The sequence below is a fragment of the Oxyura jamaicensis genome, chromosome Z (assembly GCF_011077185.1).
Source record: "Oxyura jamaicensis isolate SHBP4307 breed ruddy duck chromosome Z, BPBGC_Ojam_1.0, whole genome shotgun sequence".
In the NCBI taxonomy this organism is placed as follows: domain Eukaryota; kingdom Metazoa; phylum Chordata; class Aves; order Anseriformes; family Anatidae; genus Oxyura; species Oxyura jamaicensis.
Window position 1 is genome coordinate 52,163,883 of NC_048926.1, and position 24,735 is coordinate 52,188,617.

At 38.8% G+C, this 24,735-nt stretch overlaps 1 protein-coding gene across 1 annotated transcript in view; it reads right to left on the bottom strand.

The window, feature by feature from the left end:
• SLC44A1 (solute carrier family 44 member 1) overlaps positions 1 to 24,735 on the bottom strand; it is a 66,550-nt gene that overhangs the window by 16,646 nt on the left and 25,169 nt on the right. The window contains exons 4-9 of the mRNA XM_035310196.1: positions 20,894 to 21,030; positions 11,286 to 11,379; positions 5,764 to 5,933; positions 3,903 to 3,992; positions 1,479 to 1,606; positions 396 to 582 (exon numbers count right to left, since the gene is read on the bottom strand). Coding sequence (XP_035166087.1) covers positions 396 to 582; positions 1,479 to 1,606; positions 3,903 to 3,992; positions 5,764 to 5,933; positions 11,286 to 11,379; positions 20,894 to 21,030 — 806 coding nt within the window. The remainder of the gene's footprint in view (positions 1 to 395; positions 583 to 1,478; positions 1,607 to 3,902; positions 3,993 to 5,763; positions 5,934 to 11,285; positions 11,380 to 20,893; positions 21,031 to 24,735) is intronic.

Genomic DNA, 24,735 nt, shown 5'->3' on the forward strand with positions numbered 1-24,735 from the left:
ACAAATCTTCCATTTTAAAAAGCAGTTGCTAAGTTTCTCTATTGAAGTAACTAAGATCTGGACCTGTAAGAATAATTCTAGAAGCTCTTGTCAGACACAGAACACAAGAAAAGCTCTCATTTATGCTCTTCATAAAAGGAAGAAATTCAGAGTACACTTGCTGCTCTCAGACTGTGGCATATGAAGAGCACTAAAACCAAAGAACATTTCACTAATAATCTACAAAACACTGGACACCTAAGTTATGAAGAACAGAAACTGCTTTCAGTGTATCTGTGTTTTGGGAGACAGAACATGCATACAATGGCCCTTTCATGACTGTCTCTTCGCATGTGTGAAAAGAGGCTAAAATACAGTACAGTATCTTATTTAAATTAAGCCTGTGAGCTGCTTACCTGTAGTACCAAGGAAAAGCAGAACTGTGATCCAGTATGTCCAGAAGAGGATAAGCACAAAGAATGTCCAAAATGGCTGGAAGACTAGCAGCGGCAAGTGAATGAAGACCTTGCCGGCCACATGGAACAAGGCAATGGTGAGAGCTACTCGTTTGCGCATAATTAGCATTATCAAGAACAATATAACCTAGAGGGAGAAGTTTCCAAATCACATATTAGAGAATTAAAAAACAAGCAACCTATTATTTTGCACAGCTAGGGTAATCAACCTCAGAAAATTAACACATTCTCTACTTGTAAGATTACAAGATAAAAATGTAAAACCTCTAACAGCTTATTCTAGTGAGAAAGTATTTTCCAAATTATACTTTTGGGGAAATTTAATCTCACACTTATTTACTTGGAATCACCATCAGCCTCAGACTTATGAGGGTAGGCCGGATTCCACCCTTAATTACGTTGTACAAACCACCAAAATCAGCAGACTGCAAAATTTGACAAAGAATACAATTTAACATTTCTTTCTAGACATTGCATGGTGTACTTGCCATGTAAGTTAGTCAAACATTGACTATTTTTAGTTACAGGGTCATTGTCTCTGTAACAAACAGCAAGGCCGAAAGAATAGAGTAGTCATTAGCATTTCAGTTCACAACAACCCATGTGTAAGTTGAAGAAGTTTGGGAACAACTGATTCCAAAGTGTGAATGGTCTAAGGACTTTTAGATAAACTGAAATGACAGAGTACCTCTGAACTGGAGATCTAACAAAAATACCATGAGTGAAACTGGGAGTTTCATAGTTTTATAGCAAGTCCTTGTAGAGGTTTTAGAGTAGAGGAGAGGAGAAAAGGTGCAGGGTCAGGAACTCTCTCCTGACACACGGACAAATATTACAGAGCAATGCTAGGAAGGTAAAATATATATATATATATATACACATATATATTTATCACCAACAGAGCTTGTAATAGAAATAAACTCTTTAAAACTTGTGTAGTATAAACCTTCCACCTGAATAAAAAAAAATGAGACAAACAGAAACGTGGAACAAGAAAATTATTTGGTCATTAGCAAAACATACTGTGAAGACTGTAGCTGAAATGGCATAGATCAGGAGAGCCTGAAGATTTTCTTTGGCTATTTGAGTCTCAACAGCATTGGCAGATATTCGTTGCTTAGCATAGAGCCACCACAGGACTCCTGTACCACCTATGTTTCAGAGGGGAAAAAAAAAAAAAAGACTAATGAAAGATGCTTCTTCTACCTGACACAATCATACTGCCTAGTACCTAAAGACCAAACGTCTTTAGTTTCTTAAGTCTGGTCTGGAAGAGAAGACTCAGGGGAACTGGCAGACAACCCAACAGGAACTTCAAAGGAAGGAGAAGTGCTCAGTTCTCCTCTGTTGACCTCTTCCCAATTGGATACACTCTTTCCACAGTCTCATCCCAATAAGCCCACTTGAAAGACTTGCAGCTCTTTGTGGTTTAGGGTAAAGTGTGTGAGAAGACTAGTTCATGGGGAGCCCTAGCAGTGAAGATTGCCCATTAGACAGGTAACAGAGGAACAAAAAGAAAAAGAAAGGAAAGAAAAAGTGATAAAGAAAAAAAATAAAGAGAGAAATTATATTGTAGGATGTATGAAAAAATCTGGGAGAGGGAAACTCCTTTGGATAAGGCTGCAAAATAGCAAGAGGAAGAAGAGGAGTTTATAATCCCTAAGAAGATCTATAAAGAAAAAAAGGGGCAGCCTTGACTCTGAAAATAGCACCTTGGGTTAATGACAGGCAGCTACACTTGCATCAAGACAATGTTCTTCGGGCACCGGAAAAACACCATTGTAAGGTCCAGGAGGCAAATATAGTGTGAGGTACTTTCTTCTAACCAATTATGAAAACCTAGTCTTATGGCCAGAACTTCCATCCCATACTCTAGCTGAGCTTCCAAGGTAGAAATTCTCTTAAATACATGAAACCAGCCCCTCAGAGAGTTAACCTCTCATCTGAACACATTTTTTTTTTCTCTTTTGCGTATCCTTGTCTGTTCTTTTCTCTTTGTGAATCATTTGCAGAAGCTTATCTAGAGATCACAAGTCTTTGCTGAAGGTACTCCATTCAGGTCTTAAATGGAGGATGTTCTTTTGGCATCCCAAACACTGAACACAGAATAAGCAATATATTTCAGAGATGACACGTTCTTACTCAGTTTGTGTAATGGATGTGATATTTTTTTAGAACATAGTAACAGATGGCAGTAAGTCATTCAATTCCTTCATTCAGCGTGGTTGCTCAGCCTCTAAAGCAAATATAAATGAAAAAAATTCTTTTTTTTTTCCTTTTTCTGTGGTCACAGATCCCAGGAGCAGTAAACAGAAAAACAAAGTGATGGCCTGCAATTTTTTTCAATCCATTGCAGTTATGAATTGCAATAATTACATTGCAAGTACTTCCTAATTTAATTATTTTATTCTTGTTCCTTCTGTACATTCATCTGCCCCTGCTACCAAAACCTTGCCATGTAAACCCAGTACAGCTTGTTTGTATAATTTGACACAGTACTTAAAATAAATTGTTCTTGCTTCCAGAATCAAGGCATAATGTATGAAATTATGATGCTTTGTCTTCCTGTTTTTGCATGGGAAGAGGAGGTTTCTGTATTTTTCATAGTCACAAATGGGTAATAGGACACTTGTCTAACAAGCAACCCGTCAGAAGCCAAAGCTGTTGATGCTCTGTTTCTAACTTCTGATCATTTTGAAAAGATACTTTGATTTACTTCCAATTACTTGTGGCTTTGTTATTAAGTATTATTCAAAAATAGAATAATAGTTTTATGAATGTAAAGTTAATGCGATACAGTAAGGATACCTTCACGAAAACTAAATCATTTTGAATAAGACAATCTTTGGTTACGCCCATAACATGGCTGGTTGAACTTCAAACATGACCTAAGTCATACAGGACTTCCTGGGTCATATGGAAGTACGAGGATTTGATTAGAAGTGACAGACAAGCATCTTTGCATCCTCTCCTCAGGAACAGTTTTTAGGTATGCCTACAGAGCTGCTAAGATGACTGAAAGGGCTGGTGAAGATGTCAGGTTTATATGGACACACCTATGTCCTAAGGACACATAACCAATAGCTGTCCTTTGATTCCTGCACGCTTCAGTACACCCCATGGGTTGGTAAGCCATCAACACATCCAGACCAGCTGCTTTGCTGACATGCTTGGAGGTAGGTTAAGAAGACAACAATGGTTAGGGCTGTATGAGATAGGCTGACAGGAAGCTTGCCTGCCAAGTAGGAAGTGCAGCAAATCCCTACGGAGCAGCATGCTGTCTGGGAGAGGACTCCAATTAGAAACACCTATCTTGCAAGGGGCTCAAAGGAAAGCAGAAATAACAGTCATGGTCCCAAGATTTGTATAGGACTTAGCTGACCTGTGGACATGGAGGATAAATACGAGAACTGGGCACTCAAAAATTAAAAGATAAACATGACTTACCAAGTGATCCCAGAATGACAATGATTGTTAAAATCCAGACAAGTACTCTTGAAATGTACCTGATTATAACCATCAAAATCATGGACAACACTGGAAAAAAAGTACAAAAAAAAAGACAAATAAAATAAGCAGCACAATTATTTCAAGTAGGAATAGCCTTTCCAGTTCCCCCACTGCACTACATAACTGTCTTCCAACAGAATTTTTAGATAGAGATTTATTTTCAGTGGCTTACAAACTCACTGCACAGATAGTTAAGGAAATTAGGCACATCTACATCTGCTTTGGTGCTGCTGATTAAAACAAAGAGAGCATAAGTACATTTACACGGTACATTACATACAAGACAAAATGTGTACACACAGACAGAGATGTATTTAGACAATGACAAAACAGACAGCAAGACGTGATAGTACTCTGAGGCTACTAACATGAGAACACCTCTCGAGGAACAGAGCTTTGTGCTTTATTTTCAGCATCCACAATGAGTTTTTTAACAAGCTCCGTTCAATAGTTCCACTGCCATTCAGGAACTACATGTTAAGAAGATCTCTTCAGTGTCAGCCAACTACAATTTAGGGAGTGCTTTATATAAGTGCATGCACATATTTCTGCACATACTTATTTGCATACAGTAGTTAACACTTCCACATGAAAGCCGCTTGAACCTGGCTTTGTGAATCACAAAATCTAACCTACTGTTTTAAAATATTCTATTTAACTTTGAAGGTATTAAAAAAGTAAGAATTATATATTTTTCTTAAGTTAAAATTAAAGGTATATAAAACCCTCTATCAACTTCTGACTCTAACTCAACAGTAGCACTACTAATTCAGCCACTAGGTTTCAGCTTTTGAATAGTCATTTTACCATTACTATCAGACTAATACAGCTGTCAGGGTAGAAGATTAGAAGAATAAACAGCTCTCAAGTTACAGTTGAAAAGATACTCAATGGTCTTACTATTTTTAAGTGGCAACTAGTAGCCTCCCCCTTTTTTTTTTTTTTACATGGCTAGTATCTGGAGCTTTCCATTTAATATTTATTATACTAGATATACTTAGTACACTAAGTGTAAAGATTTTATACTTAGTAGGACTAAAATATACTCATTGGGAAAGTAATTTACATGGGTGAATAGCATTTCACCTTAATTTACAACACTTCATTACAGTACTTCCATCTGGTGAAATGTGTCACTCCATAGGCCAGAAATGAACATTTTGCCACCACAATAAACATTCAGCACCTCTGTACAGCTGGGAATTTCCAGCTCAACAATGCTGAGATTTTCAAAGGCATGAAGTGTTTTGTTTGTTTGTTTTTAAACTTTGCGGGAAGGGGAGGAGTAGGAGGAAGTAACATACAATACAACAAATAGGCACCTAACTTTCACGTTTTCCTTCTGAACGTTCCAGTAAGCCTATAAAATTAAGTGAAGCAAACTAAAAAATCTACATTTTAGAGAAGTACATTATTGTGCACTTCTCACCCTGTCCTTTTTTATTGGAAAAGGGACTTCGGTTGGCAAAAGATCAGTATTATAAAAACAAAATGTGAATATTGCAATAAAAAGGAGGAGAACGGAGATGCTTTGTTAACTATGTCAAAACTTTTGTTGACTAATCATCTGCCCCAAGTGTTCCGTCCCTCACCACGGAAGAGGAGAAAAAACAGGAATGCACATGTATATTGCTTCTGAAGAAGTTATCCAGCTATCAAAAAATACGTATCATTCTGAACCATTTTTAAGGGCTTGTTACTGTAATACATGGCGGTACTTTTTTTTCTCATATTGTGATTAGAGAGTGTTAACAATCTCCTATTGCAGTAAATAGCTAGTAATGAGAAAAACAATTACCTAGTGATAACAAGCAAAGTCCCATTATAATCTCTTTGCTGGTCATAACTCCACTAATCAGCCTGTGTAAGACACTACTGTCACTGACAAAGGTGATCAGGGCCTCTGCAAACTTGGCATAGCAGGAAATGTTCACAGGAGCACAGCGATGGAAGAATGGAATAGGTGCACTGGTGACACAAGAAAAAAAAATCAGAAAAAAAAATTACTCCTACTTAATATAAATGCCACATCAACACACAAATGAAAGGTGAATAGATGCAACCACTCCACCCTCATAACATCATAACCAGAAACCATGTGTTGAATGCACAAGTGCTGCTGGAATGAGGATGATCATAATGGGAAGTGATGTTCTTACAAGTAACCCTGTGAAGCTGCAGTGCACATTCCAATAGCATATTACCCTCCCACCCTTAAACAGCAAGGCTCAGAAAATACATGTTCCTACTTCCAGTTAAACATCTCACATTCAAGTGTCACATGGTGAACCAGCAGCTGAAACAATGCCTTTCACTCGTGTTGGAACAAAGTACTGGCCCATATTTGCAGCAAAGAAATCCCAGCCTGACCATACTTTTCTTGCAAGGATACATTTTACACTAAAAGACATCAGCACTTACAACTGTTGTCAAGCAAAACCAATATATTTATTCTCAGTCTTCCCCCATACTAGGCTTGTTTTTCTGTTGAAGATTACAATCACAGTGATTATCTTCATTACCTTTGTTAAAATAATGCACCACATCCTTTGCAAAACATGCAAAGATGCCTTTATGGTTTCCTTATTTCTGCTTTGGAAGCATCCTCCCTGAAAATACTGATGTTATGCAATAAACTTCTCAAATGCTCAGCACAACACGCTATCAAGTCTATCAGAGGAAGATAAAGAGAGCAAAAAACTTCACTTTAAAAGTGGGTAATTCTGTTTTCCAAGTATTTCACAATAAGTAGCTGCCTTTCTTACTCATAAACTATGCCAGATCTCAAAGTGGCCTATTACATCTTTTGATCCTTCTTCTCAATTCCAGTTCAGATGTATATTCCATGAATTATATGTTCCTTCCTCTAATTGGATCCAACGAAAGAAATGTCTTTTGTATCAAGTCAGTCTTAAATTTATTTCATCCTCCCCAGTCTTCCTCACCTAAAATATTTCAGTGGACTGCAGAAGCAATGCACATAATCTTTTGCAGTTTTCCCATTTTAGCCATGACCCACAAACCAGTAATTTCCTGTACTCTGTAACAATTTGCTAATCTCAAGCCTTTCCAAAATTCTAACCTCCATCTTAAACACATAGTGAGTAAACCAAATGCCTCAGATGCCTCAGCCACATCCTTTTTTTTTTTTTTTTTTTTTTTGGTGGGGGAACGACAGGTGGGAGACAACATTCTGAAAATCAAGTGTGTGTAATTACTCTGCATATAATTCAGAAGAAATTATGATCACCTGCCATACCTAGATAACTAATAGATCCTAGGTTTTTGTTTGAAGTGACTGACAATTGTAAATTATATGGTTTTAAACTCACTGTGCTAGGTAGATAAACACATTTGCAGGTGCTCATATTGATGCTCTGCTTTTGGTTAACAATGAAGACAGCAGTTAAGCACAGCAAAGTAATTCTGTATTATTCACAACTGTTTAGAAAAAAGAAAAATTAAACCAATATTATGGCTGCCATATTTAAAAGACAGCCTATGCATCCTCTTAGCCTTTTACAATATTGCCTATTTTGGAATGCACGGAGTACTACTCTTATTCATACACAGTAATGTTGGGAAATACTGAAATATGAGTTTCATTCAATTGTTAACTGATCCAACTTTTCAGAAAGCCTGGAATATTTAAAAGTTGCCAATACCAGTAACAATGCCCAAATTTTGAACTGGGCGTAGGCAAAGGACCATAATCTCTGCATCTGATTAAGAAAATACCAGTTCCGAAGAATAAAACTAAAAGGATTAAAATGCTGTTCCAAAGTACACCCTAACAGAGGAAAAAATGTTCTCCTGTACCACTTTGTATTAATTAATATCTCCCATGCTACAGTAATTTCACTACGCATTTTAAGTTACCTATTTTCATGTGCAATATTTATTTTTTAACTTTATTGTAATTAATAAAGACTGGCATACGCTTCATTGGGTTAAGAGCTGGCTGGATGGCCGGGCCCAGAGAGTTGTGGTGAATGGAGTCAAATCCAGTTGGAGGCCGGTTACTAGTGGAGTCCCCCAGGGCTCGGTACTGGGACCAGTCCTCTTTAACATCTTCATCGATGATCTGGACGAGGGGACCGAGTGCGCCCTCAGCAAGTTTGCAGACGACACCAAGTTAGGTGCGTGTGTCGATCTGCTTGAGGGTAGGAAGGCTCTGCAGGAGGATCTGGATAGGCTGCACCGATGGGCTGAGGTCAACTGCATGAAGTTCAACAAGGCCAAGTGCCGGGTCCTGCACCTGGGGCACAACAACCCCAAGCAGAGCTACAGGCTGGGAGATGTGTGGTTAGAAAGCTGCCTGGCAGAGAAGGACCTGGGAGTGATGGTAGATAGTCGCCTGAATATGAGCCAGCAGTGTGCTCAGGTGGCCAAGAAGGCCAACAGCATCCTGGCCTGTATAAGAAACAGTGTGGCCAGCAGGGCCAGGGAAGTGATTGTCCCCCTGTACTCGGCTCTGGTGAGGCCACACCTCGAGTACTGTGTTCAGTTTTGGGCCCCTCGCTACAAGAAGGACATGGAGGTGCTTGAGCAAGTTCAGAGAAGGGCTACAAAGCTGGTGAAGGGTCTGGAGAACAAGTCTTACGAGGAGCGGCTGAGGGAGCTGGGACTGTTTAGCCTGGAGAAGAGGAGGCTCAGGGGTGACCTTATCGCTCTCTACAGGTACCTGAAAGGAGGCTGTAGCGAGGTGGGGGTTGGTCTGTTCTCCCACGTGCCTGGTGACAGGACGAGGGGGAATGGACTAGAGTTGTGCCAGGGGAGGTTTAGGTTGGATATTAGGAAGAACTTCTTTACTGAATGGGTTGTTAGTCACTGGAATAGGCTGCCCAGGGAAGTGGTGGAGTCACCATCCCTGGAGGTCTTTAAAAGACGTTTAGATGTAGAGCTTAGGGATATGGTTTAGTGGGGACTGTTAGTGTTAGGTCAGAGGTTGGACTCAGTGATCTTGGAGGTCTCTTCCAACCTAGACTATTCTGTGATTCTGTGATTCCTGCAAGCCTTCCTGAATAAATTTGACTCTTGAGAATCCACCTTCTGAGATGTGTTGCTATTTCAGTGGTTTTGACTCAACAAGTAGGTAAGGTACTTCTTTAATTAAAAATGCAGTAATAGATCTATTTCCTATGTCCTGTACTATCTTCTATGGCCTCTTGATCGTTACTTGGTAGATGGCATACTCAAATGGAATTGCAAGTTTCTGAGAATAACAGTATGTTGGTTAATCATGAACAAGAGCAAGTGAAGTTCAAGCCAGCAGACGAAGTTAAGAGACCCACCTAATTGTTCAAATATTAGACCTGAGAAAATAACTGTTTTGTCTCACAGCCACACCCAGGCATATATAGAAATCTCTGTGTAGGGAACCTGGCTGGAATGCCACTGTTATCTGTTTCTTTTTTTTTTTTTATATATATATATATATAAATATAACACCTCTACAAAACAGACTTCTGCAGAGCTGGCCAAGAGATAAATGCTGCAGGGAAAAGCTGTATAGGTTTTCCTCTGGAGTTCTCTATTCCAAAACTAAAAAGTGAGGTTATGATCTAATTAGACTGAGAGATTCTAGGCAGTTACTGGAAGAAATGTGAATCACTGGTTGCATTGCTGGACTGCACTGATAAGTCGAAGTTGTACACAGTGCCTTGAAGCTTGTAGATCAGAGTCCCTTGAGACCAGAAGACTCATCTGCAGGGTGTGAAGAAGCCATGTCATCAAATATCAAGGGATGGGCCTAACAGATTAAGCAACCTCCATTCCATTGACCTTATGGTTCATAACTCTGACAGATCAAATCTGAGAAAAAGAGGTCTAGGTAAGTTCTGCCTGATTGCTTCAGCCTACAGGGTGCTGCTGCTTTTTCATTTGTCTCCTTCCACAGAATTCCATTTTCCCTCCAAATTACACCAATTTTCTCCAATAATTTAACCATAAAAATCTGAAAACCAGAGTGGTTTGCAGATACAGTATAGGCCTTTTCTACCTTTGGGCATTAAGTTCAGACTTCTCAATCTCAGAAAATATTCAAACGTGTTGTACATTTTATTCATGCCAAACAACAAAGGGGAAATATGCCAGTGGCACAATAGCTTTTCAGAAATAACTCTGGGTAGTTTTTGCAAGGAATTTACATAGTATCATTAGAGTTCTGACATGCTGTTCTATCTGCCTGTTTTCTTATTAAGTTATATTAATTCAGACTGAATGATGTGGGAACACACAGTGAGAAAAGTCAATATAATTCTAGCAAAAATTAAGAATGACGAGCCTCTTCAGTATGCAAGCTGGCACTGAAATTTTCATTTGTTTTTGTATTACAGCTATAACAGCTGGTTAGCTGCATGGAATATTGATTTGCTGTGGGGAAAAGTAAAAAAAAAAAAGTTTATATTCCAGCTGCTATTTATTGCCAATACAATATATACATATATATATATTCACTGGATAGCTTACCATGTAGACAATAGATACTTAAAATCAGAGTTTCTAGAACTGACATTTATTGAACTGTAACAGAAGATGATCCATAGGGCAAGAATAACAAATTACAACCCTCTACTGCGTATGTTTGACAAGCTAAAATTTGTGGAAACACAATTTGACTCTTCTTCAGTGAATAGAATTACTGACAGAAAGGTGTGCAAAACAGCAAATAGATTTTTTTTTTTTTTCCAGAAATGTTTATCTCTACATTTCCAGTGGAGCCAACACAGCTTGCAGAGTTTCTGGAGCTACAATCCTTTCTCTCTACTTCACAAAAAGCCATCCAGTATAATACTTTGAACAATAAAACAGATCAATCTGTTTATAAAATATAGCCCTCTTTTTTCTTAGGCATCCCCATATCGGTCATTTGGAGACTGAAAGAATCAAAAATGAAGCAATTTGCTCAATCTGACTGGCTGAGGTAAGCTGTAAAAAGTGAACACTGCAGAGAACGGTGTGTGATTATATCATTTCCTCTCTCAAAGATCCAATGGGCCTCAGAAATTTTATCTGAACTGCACTGCTGGAAGGCAGCTGGCTGTAGGGTGAAAGGCAGTAAAACAGCTGATACTCTGCACAGTATCAGTTACATGAGACAGAAGAGAACTTGAAGATATTAGCTCAATAATCTTATTAACGTATGTGTGGATAGTTCAGGGTTTTTTTTAACATTCACAATGTGTTCTAAAAACATGCGACAATAATACAATAAAACACATCCAGCTGTAAGCCAGAAGAAATCAATACTGAGTATTTTCACAAACAAAACAAGTCTCTGCTCCCTTCATCCCCAATCAGACAAGACGTTAATATTACCTCTCTGGAACAGGATATTTAGGACATAACTTGGCAGCCCTTGGATCTGTAGTGTATTCTGATGGCTGTAGTTCATAGCTACACAGAGTGGATCCTGTTGAGAGGGGAAAAAAAAAGATTGGTGGGAAAAAAAAAAATCAAATACTCTTCGCGAACAATATTAAAATTGATACAGGTCCTGGTTCTGTAGCTCCTCATTGTTATTACCACAATGTTACGCCACAGCTCCTCCAGTAATGCAACACTGAATCAAGCCCAGCACATACTTCAGTGTAACAGAATTATGTTTTCCATCTGGCTTTAGGTCCTCCAGCATTTGTGTATTCAAGTGGAAAATGCTAATTTGTGATCTATTGGAAAAGAGTAGGACACAAAGCACTTTACAGTCTCCCTTCCCTGCTACTCCACCACACTTTTTCTTGTATTGTTTTCAGTGTATGAGTACTGCATAAGACAACATTCCTCATAGAAAAAAAAACTTTCAAGTGTTGTGGAGGGGATTTTTTTGGTGTTTTTAAAATGGTACTGGTCTACAGACTTGAGAGAAAGGACCAAATGAACCAAACTGCTGAGATCAGAAAGTTGGCTGAACACAATACCTGATTGCATCAGACGTCCAAAGGTCTGGAAGTGAAGCTGAATGTCCTGCATACACAAGTCAGTACAGCATTACACTGATCATGTTGCCTACAACCAAATTCAACCAAACTTAAACTGCTTCATGGAAGTACATCACCCAGACAGATCCCTCTTCATTTGCCTGTGATGAAGGCACTGAACATCTGAGTCAGTGCTTGAAGGAATACAGCAATTGCCATATCAAACTTGAGCAGTGGTCTCCTGAAGCTCAAGGGATAGATAAAGCCTACAATGGGATAAGCTTCCTATCCAAAGAGATATTTTTTTTCCCAAGTTTATTTGCTAACAGCTTGCTTGTTGCTCAGTGCAAGCGGCAGCATTCCCTGAAGCCTTCAGCATTCTTTTTCCTGCACAGTAAGTTAAGGACATCTTGACCTTCCCCAGTGATACTCAGTTCTTTGTATTCTGAAAGTCTCTCCAGAAATACTTGGTAGCAGAGAGTTCTACAAAATGGATCTAAGACATAAGTGTCTTACGCAAATTAAACTGAGACTTTTTGAGAAACAGTCTTATCTTGGCCTGTGTGACAGCAGACAGAAGTATTACTTGGAGAAACTGGAAGTATCTGTAGAAATTGTAGAATATTATTTGTAGAAATCTTGTTTACCGTTGCCATACTGCTGTCCCTGCAAACAGATATCTGTTTATAGACTGCAAGAGAAGAGAGTAGCTGAGGAGCCTATCCCATGCAGTCTCTGGAACACTAGGTAAGTATCACTTCTATTAATTAGTATTTTGGGAGCAGTCCAAAGCATCAAGTACATCACTGAAAAAAATCAGATTTCTTGCAAAGGGGAAGGTATCAGGTAAAACGTCCAAACCCCATTTTCGGTGCTTTTACATAAAAAACATGACATCAAATAAATACACAGACATCAGACCAAATGATCTTTACATCGTAGTTATAAAATAACTAATATTCTTTTTGGGCAAAAGGCTCTATACCGATAAGGAATTTTTTTTACTCTGGACATCATTCTGTAAGTATACAAACTTTTGAATCAAATGAGTGTATAAACAATTCTGGAATTTGGAGAAGGGGCAGGCAGCAGTAGAAAGAGTCACGTGTGTATCTTCACTTACAAACACAAGGAAAAAGAATACTGCATATATATATTTTGTTTTGCTTTGAATGCAGGCCAAAAGGTAAGTAATAGAAATGACTAGAACATGAAGTCCACAGCAAGAAGAAAAGGAACTGCATAAGTGTATATCAATTCATGATAAAGAATTTTTGGTCCCTGCTTTGTCATTTTTTTCATTCAACACTATCAGTGTTCCACTACAGTTACGCAGAGGTCCCTCATAACCCAAAAGGAGAGAGATGAACTCTGGAAAGCCATGCTTCCTTGTACCTTCTACCAGTTCCAGCAGAAGGGAAAAAGGACAGGACTTACTACGGCCTGGGAAGAAGGTTCTAGACCCTGTGCACAGAAATGTACACCTGAAGACCTTCTGTTTGTATCCCAGCTCACAAAAGTAAGCAAAGCAAAACTGGATGCCAGCTCCTGATCTGCACACAGCTATTCAAGCAGAACTTGTAGACTGATAACCCAACAAATCCCTGACTGCGGAGGAAACTGGAGGCACCTTGCCAGGTCACACTGGAACCCTCCTGAGCATTCTCCCTCCTGCCATGAAAAGGAGCAGTGGATGACTCCGGCTGCCATTATCTCCTCTTGCCTGGGAATTGCTCTTTGGGCTCCTGTGGGTCTCCTGCCTTGTGCTTTCCACCTCCTGTTACATACTTCTTTAGACTCCCAGCCAAGCAGGAAAGTCTTTTCATGGAGCTTGTCAGACAAGGGACATTAGCCACCCTGCGTCAAAACAAATTAGCTGAAATAATGCCCATGAGATTTGTCTGTCCTTTTGTCCTACACAGTCAGGCAGAGAAAGTTTTTACTGTTCAAACAAATACTCCTTTCTGTCCTGAAAACCTTCTGACTTCAGTAACACTGTGTGCAGAGCTCTACAACCGAACTGGATGCTTGCATACTGTGTCACTGTACGTCAAGCAGATTTTCTTAACAAGAGAGAACCTGCACACCACTACATACAAGTCTGAATTTTGTAAGGTGAGAACGGGAGGAATCGATTGCTCTGCCAAACCTTCCAGCCCGTACTAGTTAGTCTGGGCTAGCAGAGTCTACCTTAGTGAGGCCAGTCTCAGTCTTGCTGTTTGAGTTGACAAGGCCTGGAAAAGCTGAAAGACGACCTTCAGTGATCTACCTTGCTGAGATAACTAGTTTACCAGAGACATTACTATCGTACCTAAATTATTATCACTCTTAAATGTTTGGGAAGCATTACAGCTAGAATTCAGAGAACAAACTGTAAAATCACTGAAGTAATACATTCTTTGCTTCCCACAGCTATGCATGTATTTTTTCTGGAGAAATCATTAGGCAAGTAACATTAAACTGTCCTACAGGGACTGAATTTGAGATACCAACATATTGTAACCTCAAAGAAAAACACTTCTATGTGGGGCAACAGCTGCTGCCCAGCCAGCAATGAAAACATGTAATTTACTGGTCTGACAGATTTTTATTAGTTGTTTTCACCTGCTAGGTGGTATTCTGGAGACACAACAGTTTCTGATCCATGGTTTCTTCTTCACTAATAGAGTTGCTCCAGGCCTTAGAATATTTTGGGGCTGCGACTGGAACAAAGTATCTCAAAAAAACAAACTTTCCTTTCAACCTTAACCCAGCCATAGGAATAACCACCACCATTTCCTTTAAAAAATGGAAAAGAGAAGCTTAAGACACTGGTTTGTGTACCTGTGGGGAACTCTGCTGCGAATTTCACAGCCAAAAAGCACAAAACAGGTAGGATTCCAAGTAGTACTTCTACAAAAGAAGGTACGTTACCATTCATTCCTGGCTTCTGCCAATAACAAAAAACAGAGGGGCACGATGTTGCAAGACCTCAGAAAAAGTCTGTATGGGGAGCAGTAACAAAACCTTCTCTGTACAAACTCCTGCCAAGTGGAGAAAGACTCCCACAGTCATGAAAGAAAATACATGATGCTGACCAGACTTCTTCACTCTTCATCTGCGAGGTCTGACAACTGTAATTATACCCTGTCAACCACCATACGAAATAATTCCACTCACAACACAAGTACCAAGAATACATAAAATTTAGGCTTGCATCAGTTTCCCATTTGCCTTTGGGTTTTTAGAATAATGAAGACACTCCAGAAGCAGACATTTCACATTTGATGCTTCATTTAGGAATGAAGTAGCATTAAGCTATGCACACATTAGCATCCGAGCCAGAAATGAGTAAGAAAACAAGAACTCCACTGCTTTGAACTAGCAGCTAATGTGGAAGCGTTGGAGGACTGCACAACATTCCTAAATATTGTAGACAGACCTTGTGTGAGTGGTGCAGGAATACATGCAGGAGGCCAAACAAGGATGGAACTTCACCTGAACACCTAGACCTAATCTCTGGGGACACTGAAACGAGCAAGAAGGCACAGGACAAACCACTTTGTGGTCCTGACTTCTCAGATTAATACTAAAGATTTGTTCTCAGTGGATAAAGCAAGCTTCATTCTCTAGATCTATCCACCAGTATCTTTCAGAAGCGCAGTGTGTTTTAAGGGAAGGAAAGTAAGGACTGTATCTAAAATCCTAGTTGTTCCAAAGGGATGTACTGTCACTTCTTCAGAAGAGTGAGAATCAGAGGGTAGGAAAAATCACAGCTTGCGTTTATAAATAAATATGGGACTGAAATTAAAGGAAGTATCCTCCAGTGCCTGCAAAAATGTTTGAAGAAGAAAAACACAACACACACACAAAAAACCAACAACACGATTTAGACCCTTCAGATGTCTCCAGATTTTAAGGCCATGAAGAGAACTACTTCAACAGCTGAGCACAGTTCCTGTTACAAATAACTGTATGTAAAAAAACTAAAAGTTCCTTTAATGTCCTACAGCCAAAATTCACAGAGATGTATTTTCATTTGTGTTTAAAAAGCCCAGACTATCTCCTTCTCAGTCAGCAGTACAGAAACTTGAAAACAAATACTAATTTACTCAATCATCCACTCAAATTTTTCTCACTATTAAATAAAATCAGCTATTCTGAAATCAAATTAAAAGTGCATCTAGCCTAGTAGCTGTTGTTTATCTCCTACTGCCTCTTTAGCTCTTCACCACTTGTTGCTCAAGGTTAGTACAGAATCACAGAGTGGCTGAGGTTGGAAAGGAGCTCTGGAGATCATCTGGTCCAAACCCCCTGCCATGCAGGGTCACCCAGAGCATGCTGCACAGGATGGCATCCAGGCGGGTTTCCTTGAGTACTTTTCTACTTTTAAATGTCCAAACATGGTAAGTATAACTGTTTACCTTTTGCTATCTAAAATACTGCCATGGCAATAAGTTTCATACTTTACCCATAACTAATCTAAAAAATATCTGGCTATTTGGTGCCTGGTATTTTCATTTTACTCTCTAGTTACATACTACTCAAGTCACAAGACCAAAGAATAGGGCATTTTGTTGTTGTGTTTTAACTTTCTCTAAGCTATTTCTGCTCAAGACCTTACTCTTCCTGACATCATTCTTTTTTTCCAGGCAAAAAGTCTTCGGACTTTTCCTGTTACTACCATCAACAGACATAAAATTAAAGAAAGTTTAAGAAAAAAAAAAAAAAAAGCTAAAAGGCATTTTCAAACCAAGGACCAGAACACAGCCTTTAAGATGGCATCAGAGCAAGAGTTTAACACACAAAATATGGGCCCTGTGTTTCTCTCTTCACAGTTAATAAATATTGCACTTACGGAAAATGCTATCAATGTTATCAAACATTTAATGTTATCAATAACACCATATTGGTGTAGATTACTGCAGGCCATGTGTGGCCTACCTCTGTTGTGAAAACTGTTTCATTCTAACTAGAGGGTCCATTTTCAATTCTGACAGGCAGCTGTAGTAACAAGGTAGAGTAACCATAATGCCCCATATCTCAAAACCAGTCATAATGTACTTGTATTCCAGATATTCAAAAAAATATTTAAAAAATGCACGAAAAATTAATAGCAAATTCAGATTCCCAAAGACCCTGTGGTGCAGAATCAATGTAACCATAATATGCCTATAAGTAATTTGCTACATCAGGTTTCAGGAAAATCATGAACAAGGGATCAAGTTTTAACCAGCACGCTTCCCTTAAAAATAAATAAATAAATAAATAATAATAAAAAAGTAAGGTTGGGATAGCAACAGGAGCAGAAGAAAAATGTCAGAAGCTGGCAGCAATGTAACCACTATTTCTAAGGCAAATACCAACAGCACGCTACAAAGGCTTACTTAGACTACTATATTTGATGGTTTCATTACCTTCAAATAAAAGAAAAATCATTTTTGTTTTCCCTTTGGTTCCTCCCCATAGCTCTGAGAAATGACCTTATGCTGACTTAGGCAGCTTCATTTCCTTCAGTGATTACTTTTCAGGCCCATCTCAGTAGCAGACAATGTGGCTTTACCTCGAGCTCTTAAGCCCTCCTGGACCACGAGTAGCCTGTTCTAGCTACAGTATTTTGACAACCAAGATGCCTGACAACACATTTTAAAATAGAAATATTCTAGATTCCTAAATCTGCATCTGGTCATTTACATAACAGATAGGAATAGTGGTTCTCATAAAGACTAGTCATTACAGTTTCTATTGAATGAAACATGTCAGAAATTATGGCCACCTGTTTTAGTGTTTCTTTTAGATAATGACATGTCATTGTTCATTTCACACAGTCATAAATGAAATATATCTTCAAGGATATTTAAAAATGTTTTGGCAAGACCTTGGAAAGGTCATTGCAATGTTTCATGGGTGTTACATTTTGAAGCATCAATCACCTTTCTGGAAAAAAAGAGCTCTTAGACACAGTACTCAATATGCATCGTTTTTCAAGTGCCAAGACCAATAAAAACATTGAATCCCAAGCACTCCCTGCCTAAAGTGTTCTGCTGGGTGAGAAAATCTGAGGGAGACCAGCAACAGTTGGTTCAAAATATCCAAATTTCTCAGTTGTGCAAAATCCACGGATCTAAAAACTAAATTATTAGCATGGCTGTGTGTGAGCAGCATTAGAAAATGTTACCAGACAACACTGCGTCAGCTTCAGGAGTTGCTTCAGAACACTCCTAAGATTTTCAGCTTGCATTTGTACAGGCTGAAAATCTCAGCGGTCAACTGCACAGCTTTTTCCTCTCCATGTCTCCTTTCATAAGAGGCCCCAGCCAGTTGCTAGCATTCTGTGTGTCAATCACTCTGAACAGACTGAAGGCACACACTTGGTTTTCTTAACGTCAGCCAGGCTTTCCAAGGGACAGAGCTCTCCTCTTGGATGGGATGGTATTGCAAATGCTGGACCTGACAGTGAGGGAGCAAGTGGGATGGGGGTGAGTGAGAGGTTACTGACCTGAAGTGGTGCAGCATTATTCACCACGTCATCTCTTTTTTCTAAATTACAGCAGAATAGCAAGTGTATCATTACAGATTCAGGAAACCAGAAGGCTGCTTCATCATGAAATGTTCTTCATGCTTCAAGCAAGCATTTCCTCTGCCCTAAATGCTTATTTATAATCTTGCTTACAGAAAAACACAAGTCGCATTGCACAGTAAGTAAGAATTCTGCCACAAATGCTCTGAACCCTACCTAGTGTTAGCAGTTTCGTCCCTTTTTGCATCGGCAGTCAAGTTCCTCTCCCATTTTGGAAAAGATACCATAAATGCTAAACTAGCTAAAGAATCATACTTAATATTGATAAAATCATGAATCAATCCGATGATGCTGCAGTATGTTTTACTATGTTACAACTTCTGATAAAGACGCTTAGGTAAAATGTTTTATCTGAATTTACTGTATAATCTCTTGATGGGCTGAGGGACAACACGGGATTTCTTTGGGATGGAACGGTTCTTAAGCAGTAATTTATAAAAGAATTCCAAGGTGTATGGACAGGTAAAGAGATTTCAGGTATGGCATCTGAGCCAGGTGAAAATGGTTAATTCCTCAAATGCAAATGCAACAGCCTACACAAAGCCTACACCCAGCACAATTGCTATTTTCAGGTTGTAGAACGGGTTAGAGCTTTCAGAAGGGCTCAGAAGAGCAAAATTAAGAGTTGACTCCATTCTATACCCATGCATCTGCATATATCAATGTGTTTTTTTTTTTTTTGTTCTTTTGTTGTTGTTGTTATGTGCTAGAAATTGCAAGCATTGCAAAAAAAAAACTCAGCATTGATTATCACAATAAACGAAACATCTCTCTTGCTTTCTTCAGAACTTGTCAGGTACCCTCTAAAATTCTAACTTGCTAACATCAGAAACATAAAAATTGCAGTTAAGCTGTGTGCAGAGATGTTCAAAGTTCTCAGGTTTCCTTATTATTTCTTTTACAGTTGACTTCTACAGTGTAGAAGTGACCTTCTAAGGTCACTTGAAACAGGCTGCCAGTTCAATTCATTAGTTTTATTTAGTTTAAACTTACTCTTGGAGCTATGAAGCGTCTCTCAGAAAAATGATTCTGTTTACTCAGTACTACAGTTTTGATTCTAATTCACTGCTCTTGGTCCATCATAGGATTGAATAATGCTTTAATTTTTACTGTACACATAGTATGCATACACTACCTGAGGACCCATTTAGGGTGCTCAGGAGTTAAATTGTTCACTTGCTATAAAATACCACTTTTTGGAACCTGCCCTCGTTGGTGAACCTTTAAACAAAAATATAATCATGAAGATGAGCTTCTCAGAACTTTGTGATTCCAGTCCTGCGTAGAGTACATCTACAACAGGAAAGCTCAATTTAGTTTAGTGCTCCTTTTCAACAAGCTCAAGATCATATAATGAAAATTAGGGCTTGAACTCATGAATGATTCCATTCCTCTTTAATAACTGACTTCACACTTTTGGCCAAGCTTCTCTCAGCTCAAACACCTGGCTCTGATATTAATTAATGAAAATGTCAAAGATCTATTTTAAAACCTAAAATGCTAACATAGATAACAGAATGGAGAATCGTGTGGACAAGACACAGCATGTTTTTTAGGAAGAGTGGGTTTTGCTGTACTTTAAAAGATAGTTATGCTGAACATATTTCAGGCACAGGTAATACATGACTTAACCTATAAACATAGAAACAGTGTTTGTGGTGAAACAAAACATGGCTGCATTTCATTATTTCGAGTACCTGCCCATGGCAAGGGGGATTGGAACTAGATGACCTTTAAGATCCATCCCAGACAATACCATTCTGTGATCTACGATTCTACAAAACTCCACTGATGTTAACTTCACATCAAAAATAACTGACCTGTTTTATGTAAGAGAAACACATGGTTAAGGGGTAAAGAGTGAAATCATATTCCAACACCGCCTACTTTCACTGTGGACTTATCTTAGCTCTGCACAAATTACATGAGGAAGCTACCACTCTTGGTCTAACCCTGCACTGTGCTGGCACAGCTGTTCGCACAGCTATGGAGACAGGCAAATAATGTTATTTATAATTCCACCAGAAGAACGGGCATTGCACTGGAGCACTGAATGAAAGCAGGGCATTTTCTCCCACCCACAGACATGCTCCAAGCGCACTTTGACAGCAGTACAGCTCTTACTGGCCCTTATACATGAGGATATTTCAACAGTTACTGTTGAACAAATCAGAGCATTTCCATAGGAGTTGAGAACACACCCAACAGCTTGGCCATTCTCTTTAATTCTCATTATACTTTCTGGTCCTGTTTTAAAAATTCCAAAACTGTCCAAGATACAAACAGAAACATATCTACATTGTAAGTTTTAGCAAAGTTTTAGTTTTAAAAAATACTGCATTATTTATCAACATTTCTTAAACTAGATTTCACTTTTAGTTCAGCTAATGCACAAGTCTTTCTTTAATCCTATTAAATTTGTACATGAACAGATATGTTTTTTTTCATACCATTAGTTTCTGCAAATTTCTGAACATCAGCCAGAGTCTTTAGTTCTTTCCTTGGGCAAGCTGATACACACAAAGCAAGAGATTTGATCTTCTGATGTACTAGATCAATGTTGCATGGATCCAAGAAGAACACATACCTAGGGAAGAAAAAGATGTGAATTACTTCTATTTTAATCAACAATTACACTGAACAAAATTGATTTAATTTCAAACTAAAAGATTCACTCAAGACTAACCTTCAGTCTACCTAGAAACATGGGAAATTTGCTATTATCATAACTGTGTGGGTAAAAATAATCGACATACTCAGCATATGTGCCAAAAAGACTGATATTTACAGACTTTTGGATCACACAGAAAAGAGATGTAACTTTACCACATTCAAGTCCATTCAAATGGTATTGTTTACAAAAAGAGTGGCACTTCTATCATGCCTTTTCACAGATATGGGTCTTAAAATTCAGAGGTAATGCTTCACTCCAGCCTTAAACATGACTTCATAATTTCAATTTTTTTCCCAAAATACACAACAAACCCTCTAAGATTATACTTATGCTATTTAAAAAAAAAAAAGACAGACTGTCACTACTTTAATGAACACACACAATAAAAGCAATTCAGAACAGCTTTTTGTTTTAGATTGATTTTCCACACCACCAGCCCATACCCACACCATAGATCACGTCAGTATTTATTTTGAAATAACAATTGTTCAGCTCTTTCTAGCAGCTACGATTCAGGTGCAGTATTTTAAAGAGATTCTATTTCATAACTTTTCAAGATGGCCACTGTCATTTAAAAACCCAGTTCGTGAAGTACTTATTATAGCTTCCTAGCCATCATTTCTCCTGACTACACACATCACATCGCAAACACTGCCCTACTGTATTGTCCATTCACGGTATGATGCAGACACAGCATCTTTTCTTTTGTGAAAGTCAAACGAGTGTTTCAAATTCCTGTAACTCTGGTAACACGCTATGCATTGAAATACTCTCTTCATATCATCTCACATCAAAATGGGAAAACAAAACAACCATGTAAAATAGCATTTCTATTTTTGCAGTTCACATAGGGGAAATCCAACTCATCATCAGCAAAAATCCCTTCTGATCCCAGAATACTTTTTTAAGCTACCTAGTTATAAGTACACTTTAAGTTACATAGTGCACTATAAGACTCCTTTACACTAGCAGAAATAAACACAACTTTCAAAGAGATTGATGTTTTACTTGATTACTTGAACTGGAACTTTTAAGAAGAATGTGCTATGACAGAAAGTGTTGCAAGGAAAAAGGCTATGTCCCAACATGTTTGATACTACACACTTTAGAGATAATACTTTTAAAGTGATATTTTCGATAAAGGATCTCACAGACCATGAAAAACGTCAAACCACCACTTTTTTTCTTCTTCTTTTTTTTTTTATATATAAAAAACTGGGACAAAGCTGGTTCGAAAATCACTGCAGATAGAAGGAAAAAAAAAGTTTACATCATATCAGTTGGCCACGTGTGTAATGGCTAGAGTTAAGATCTTGCCTCAACACTTCCAGTCTATGTGCCAATTGCTGTCTAACTTTCTCACACAAAGAGAGGGAAGTTTCTATTATCTAATCTCAGCATACAAGAATTATTACTACTTAGCACACTTTTTCAGTCCTTAGCTTCAAAAGACTTCTTGTCTTACCTCCTGAAACTCCATCAAAACTTACATCTATATCAAGTGTACTGCAGTATTACAGCACTTGAATTCTTAAAACATTCCTTTTCTTTGTCCCTATTTCTGTGATTTTTTTATTATTATTATTTTTTTACTGAATACGTACTACACACCTCAGAGCTCCATAGACCATTAAAGTCTAGGAAGCAAGCACACACAAAAACCTCTGCCCTGTCTCCAAGGTAACTAACTGGGTGTGAGCAACAAGCCATGAATTCCACACTTTTCCTTTCTTTGAAAGAAAAAACCTTCCAATTGATACTAAGACAAACAATAGTGGCTTTAACTGGACACTCATTTTACAGCCTCCTCTTCTTGAAGGCAAGTCCCTGCAGATGTTCTTCCATTCTGTAAGGGTATGTGGAAAGAGAACATCTGCTCCTGTAAGGTTATCTGATCAAAGCAGCCATCAGCAAGAACATGTAAGAATTAAACCTGAACAACAAACGACGAGGGAGGCAGAGACAAGAACAAAACTGGTCATTGCACTAACTAGTAAGGATATGCAAAGAACACTTATTTTGCAGCGTTATTAAAGATCTCATCAAACTGTGATGAGGGAAGAAAAACACACAGACATAAAATGCATGCAGTTATTATCAAAAAAAATGCAATAACCAGAAACAGCACAAGAATCACAACAACTGATGAGCTATCAAGAAGCTGCAGGCTAACTGGGCCTTCTCAACTGATAAAGATGCAAACCTGAAGGTCCAGGATGCTGGAGATGGTCCAGGATGCAGTGGGGCTACACTAGCTGATGTACATGGATGGGAGGATCAAAGCTGGGGAGACAGAAAAAGGTACACAAGGGGCTAGTTGTGTGTAAACCAGGGCTGGTCATTAAGCCCGTAATTCAGGCTGTCTGAATTACCCTGACCACTGCAGCCTGTCCCATCTCCTCATTAAATCCTTGCTTCGACATCTCTCTGCATAATCTCACTCTATGCAACATTCAAGTCTGCTGCCAGGTAAGAGCTGCTGGGGACCGGCACGGGTCAGGTTGGTGCTGGCAGCACCAGGGAGGTGGATGTGTGTGCTGGGGACCCAGGGGTGTTGTGTGTAGCCCTGCACCAGGCCGGCTGGCTCTGGCAGCCCCAGGGCAGGAGGGGACGGGGCTGTGCCTGTGTGCCGTGTGTCCTGCAGTGTCCTCTGAACATGTCTGTCCATCTACGTCCCCCAGCCTGGGCAAAGACCCCAATTCCCCAAAGACCCCAATTCCCCGGGCAGGAGGCCATTCCTAGCATCCCTGAACACATATTGCTGAGAAAAGCCCAGGAAAACCAACTCTGGCATTCACAAGCTGGACGACAGCCCACTTCTACATTCATTTCAGGTCAAAGACCAAACTATAATCTTAATGGCTGGAAGAAAGTGGAGTATTCTGTAAAATGAATACTACAATTTTAAATCAAGACTGGCAATTGAGAAATCTGATGCAACTATAGGGCCATATCCAATTTGGACAGAAGCGTGCTGTGCTGGCATACCCTTAAACAGACACATATAATTCAAACACTACACTGTGTGGTTCAGAGATGGCTCTGACCAAAACAAGGCAGCTGCAAATCAAACTCCAAGCTATGAATCTGTGGCTTCAATCCATGGTTTAAGAAATCTGATGCAAGATGTTTTCAAATTCTAACAGCTACAACAAGAATTAAAATGCCAGGCACCAGCATTACAGAGGAAAATGTTTGCTTTTTAAAGCATGATTTATTGAAAACAACTGATTTTATTGCAGAAAATTCCAAACCATGTCACCACAGAACAGGTTTTGTTCATATCATGTGCTGCAATTTCTTCAAAATCAACAGTAGCCTAATTTGCTGGTAAGAAAGTAACTTAGATCAGCAATACAAAGACTAAAGTAATTAGATATTTAGAATATGCTTCAACACTAGAAATGAAAATTTGTTTGCCCTGGGAAATTCATATGTCAGATTTAGAGCCTAAGAAAGCATCTTTATGTCGTACCTTAATCTGCTTTTTGGAAATCAGCATTTGTCTCTGAAACAAGGCATGATGAAAAGTTACTTGAGGTAAAAATAACTGCATGTAATTTGTAATGTATCTACACTCAGAGCTATAATAAAAACTAGAAATGTTAAGTTCATGTT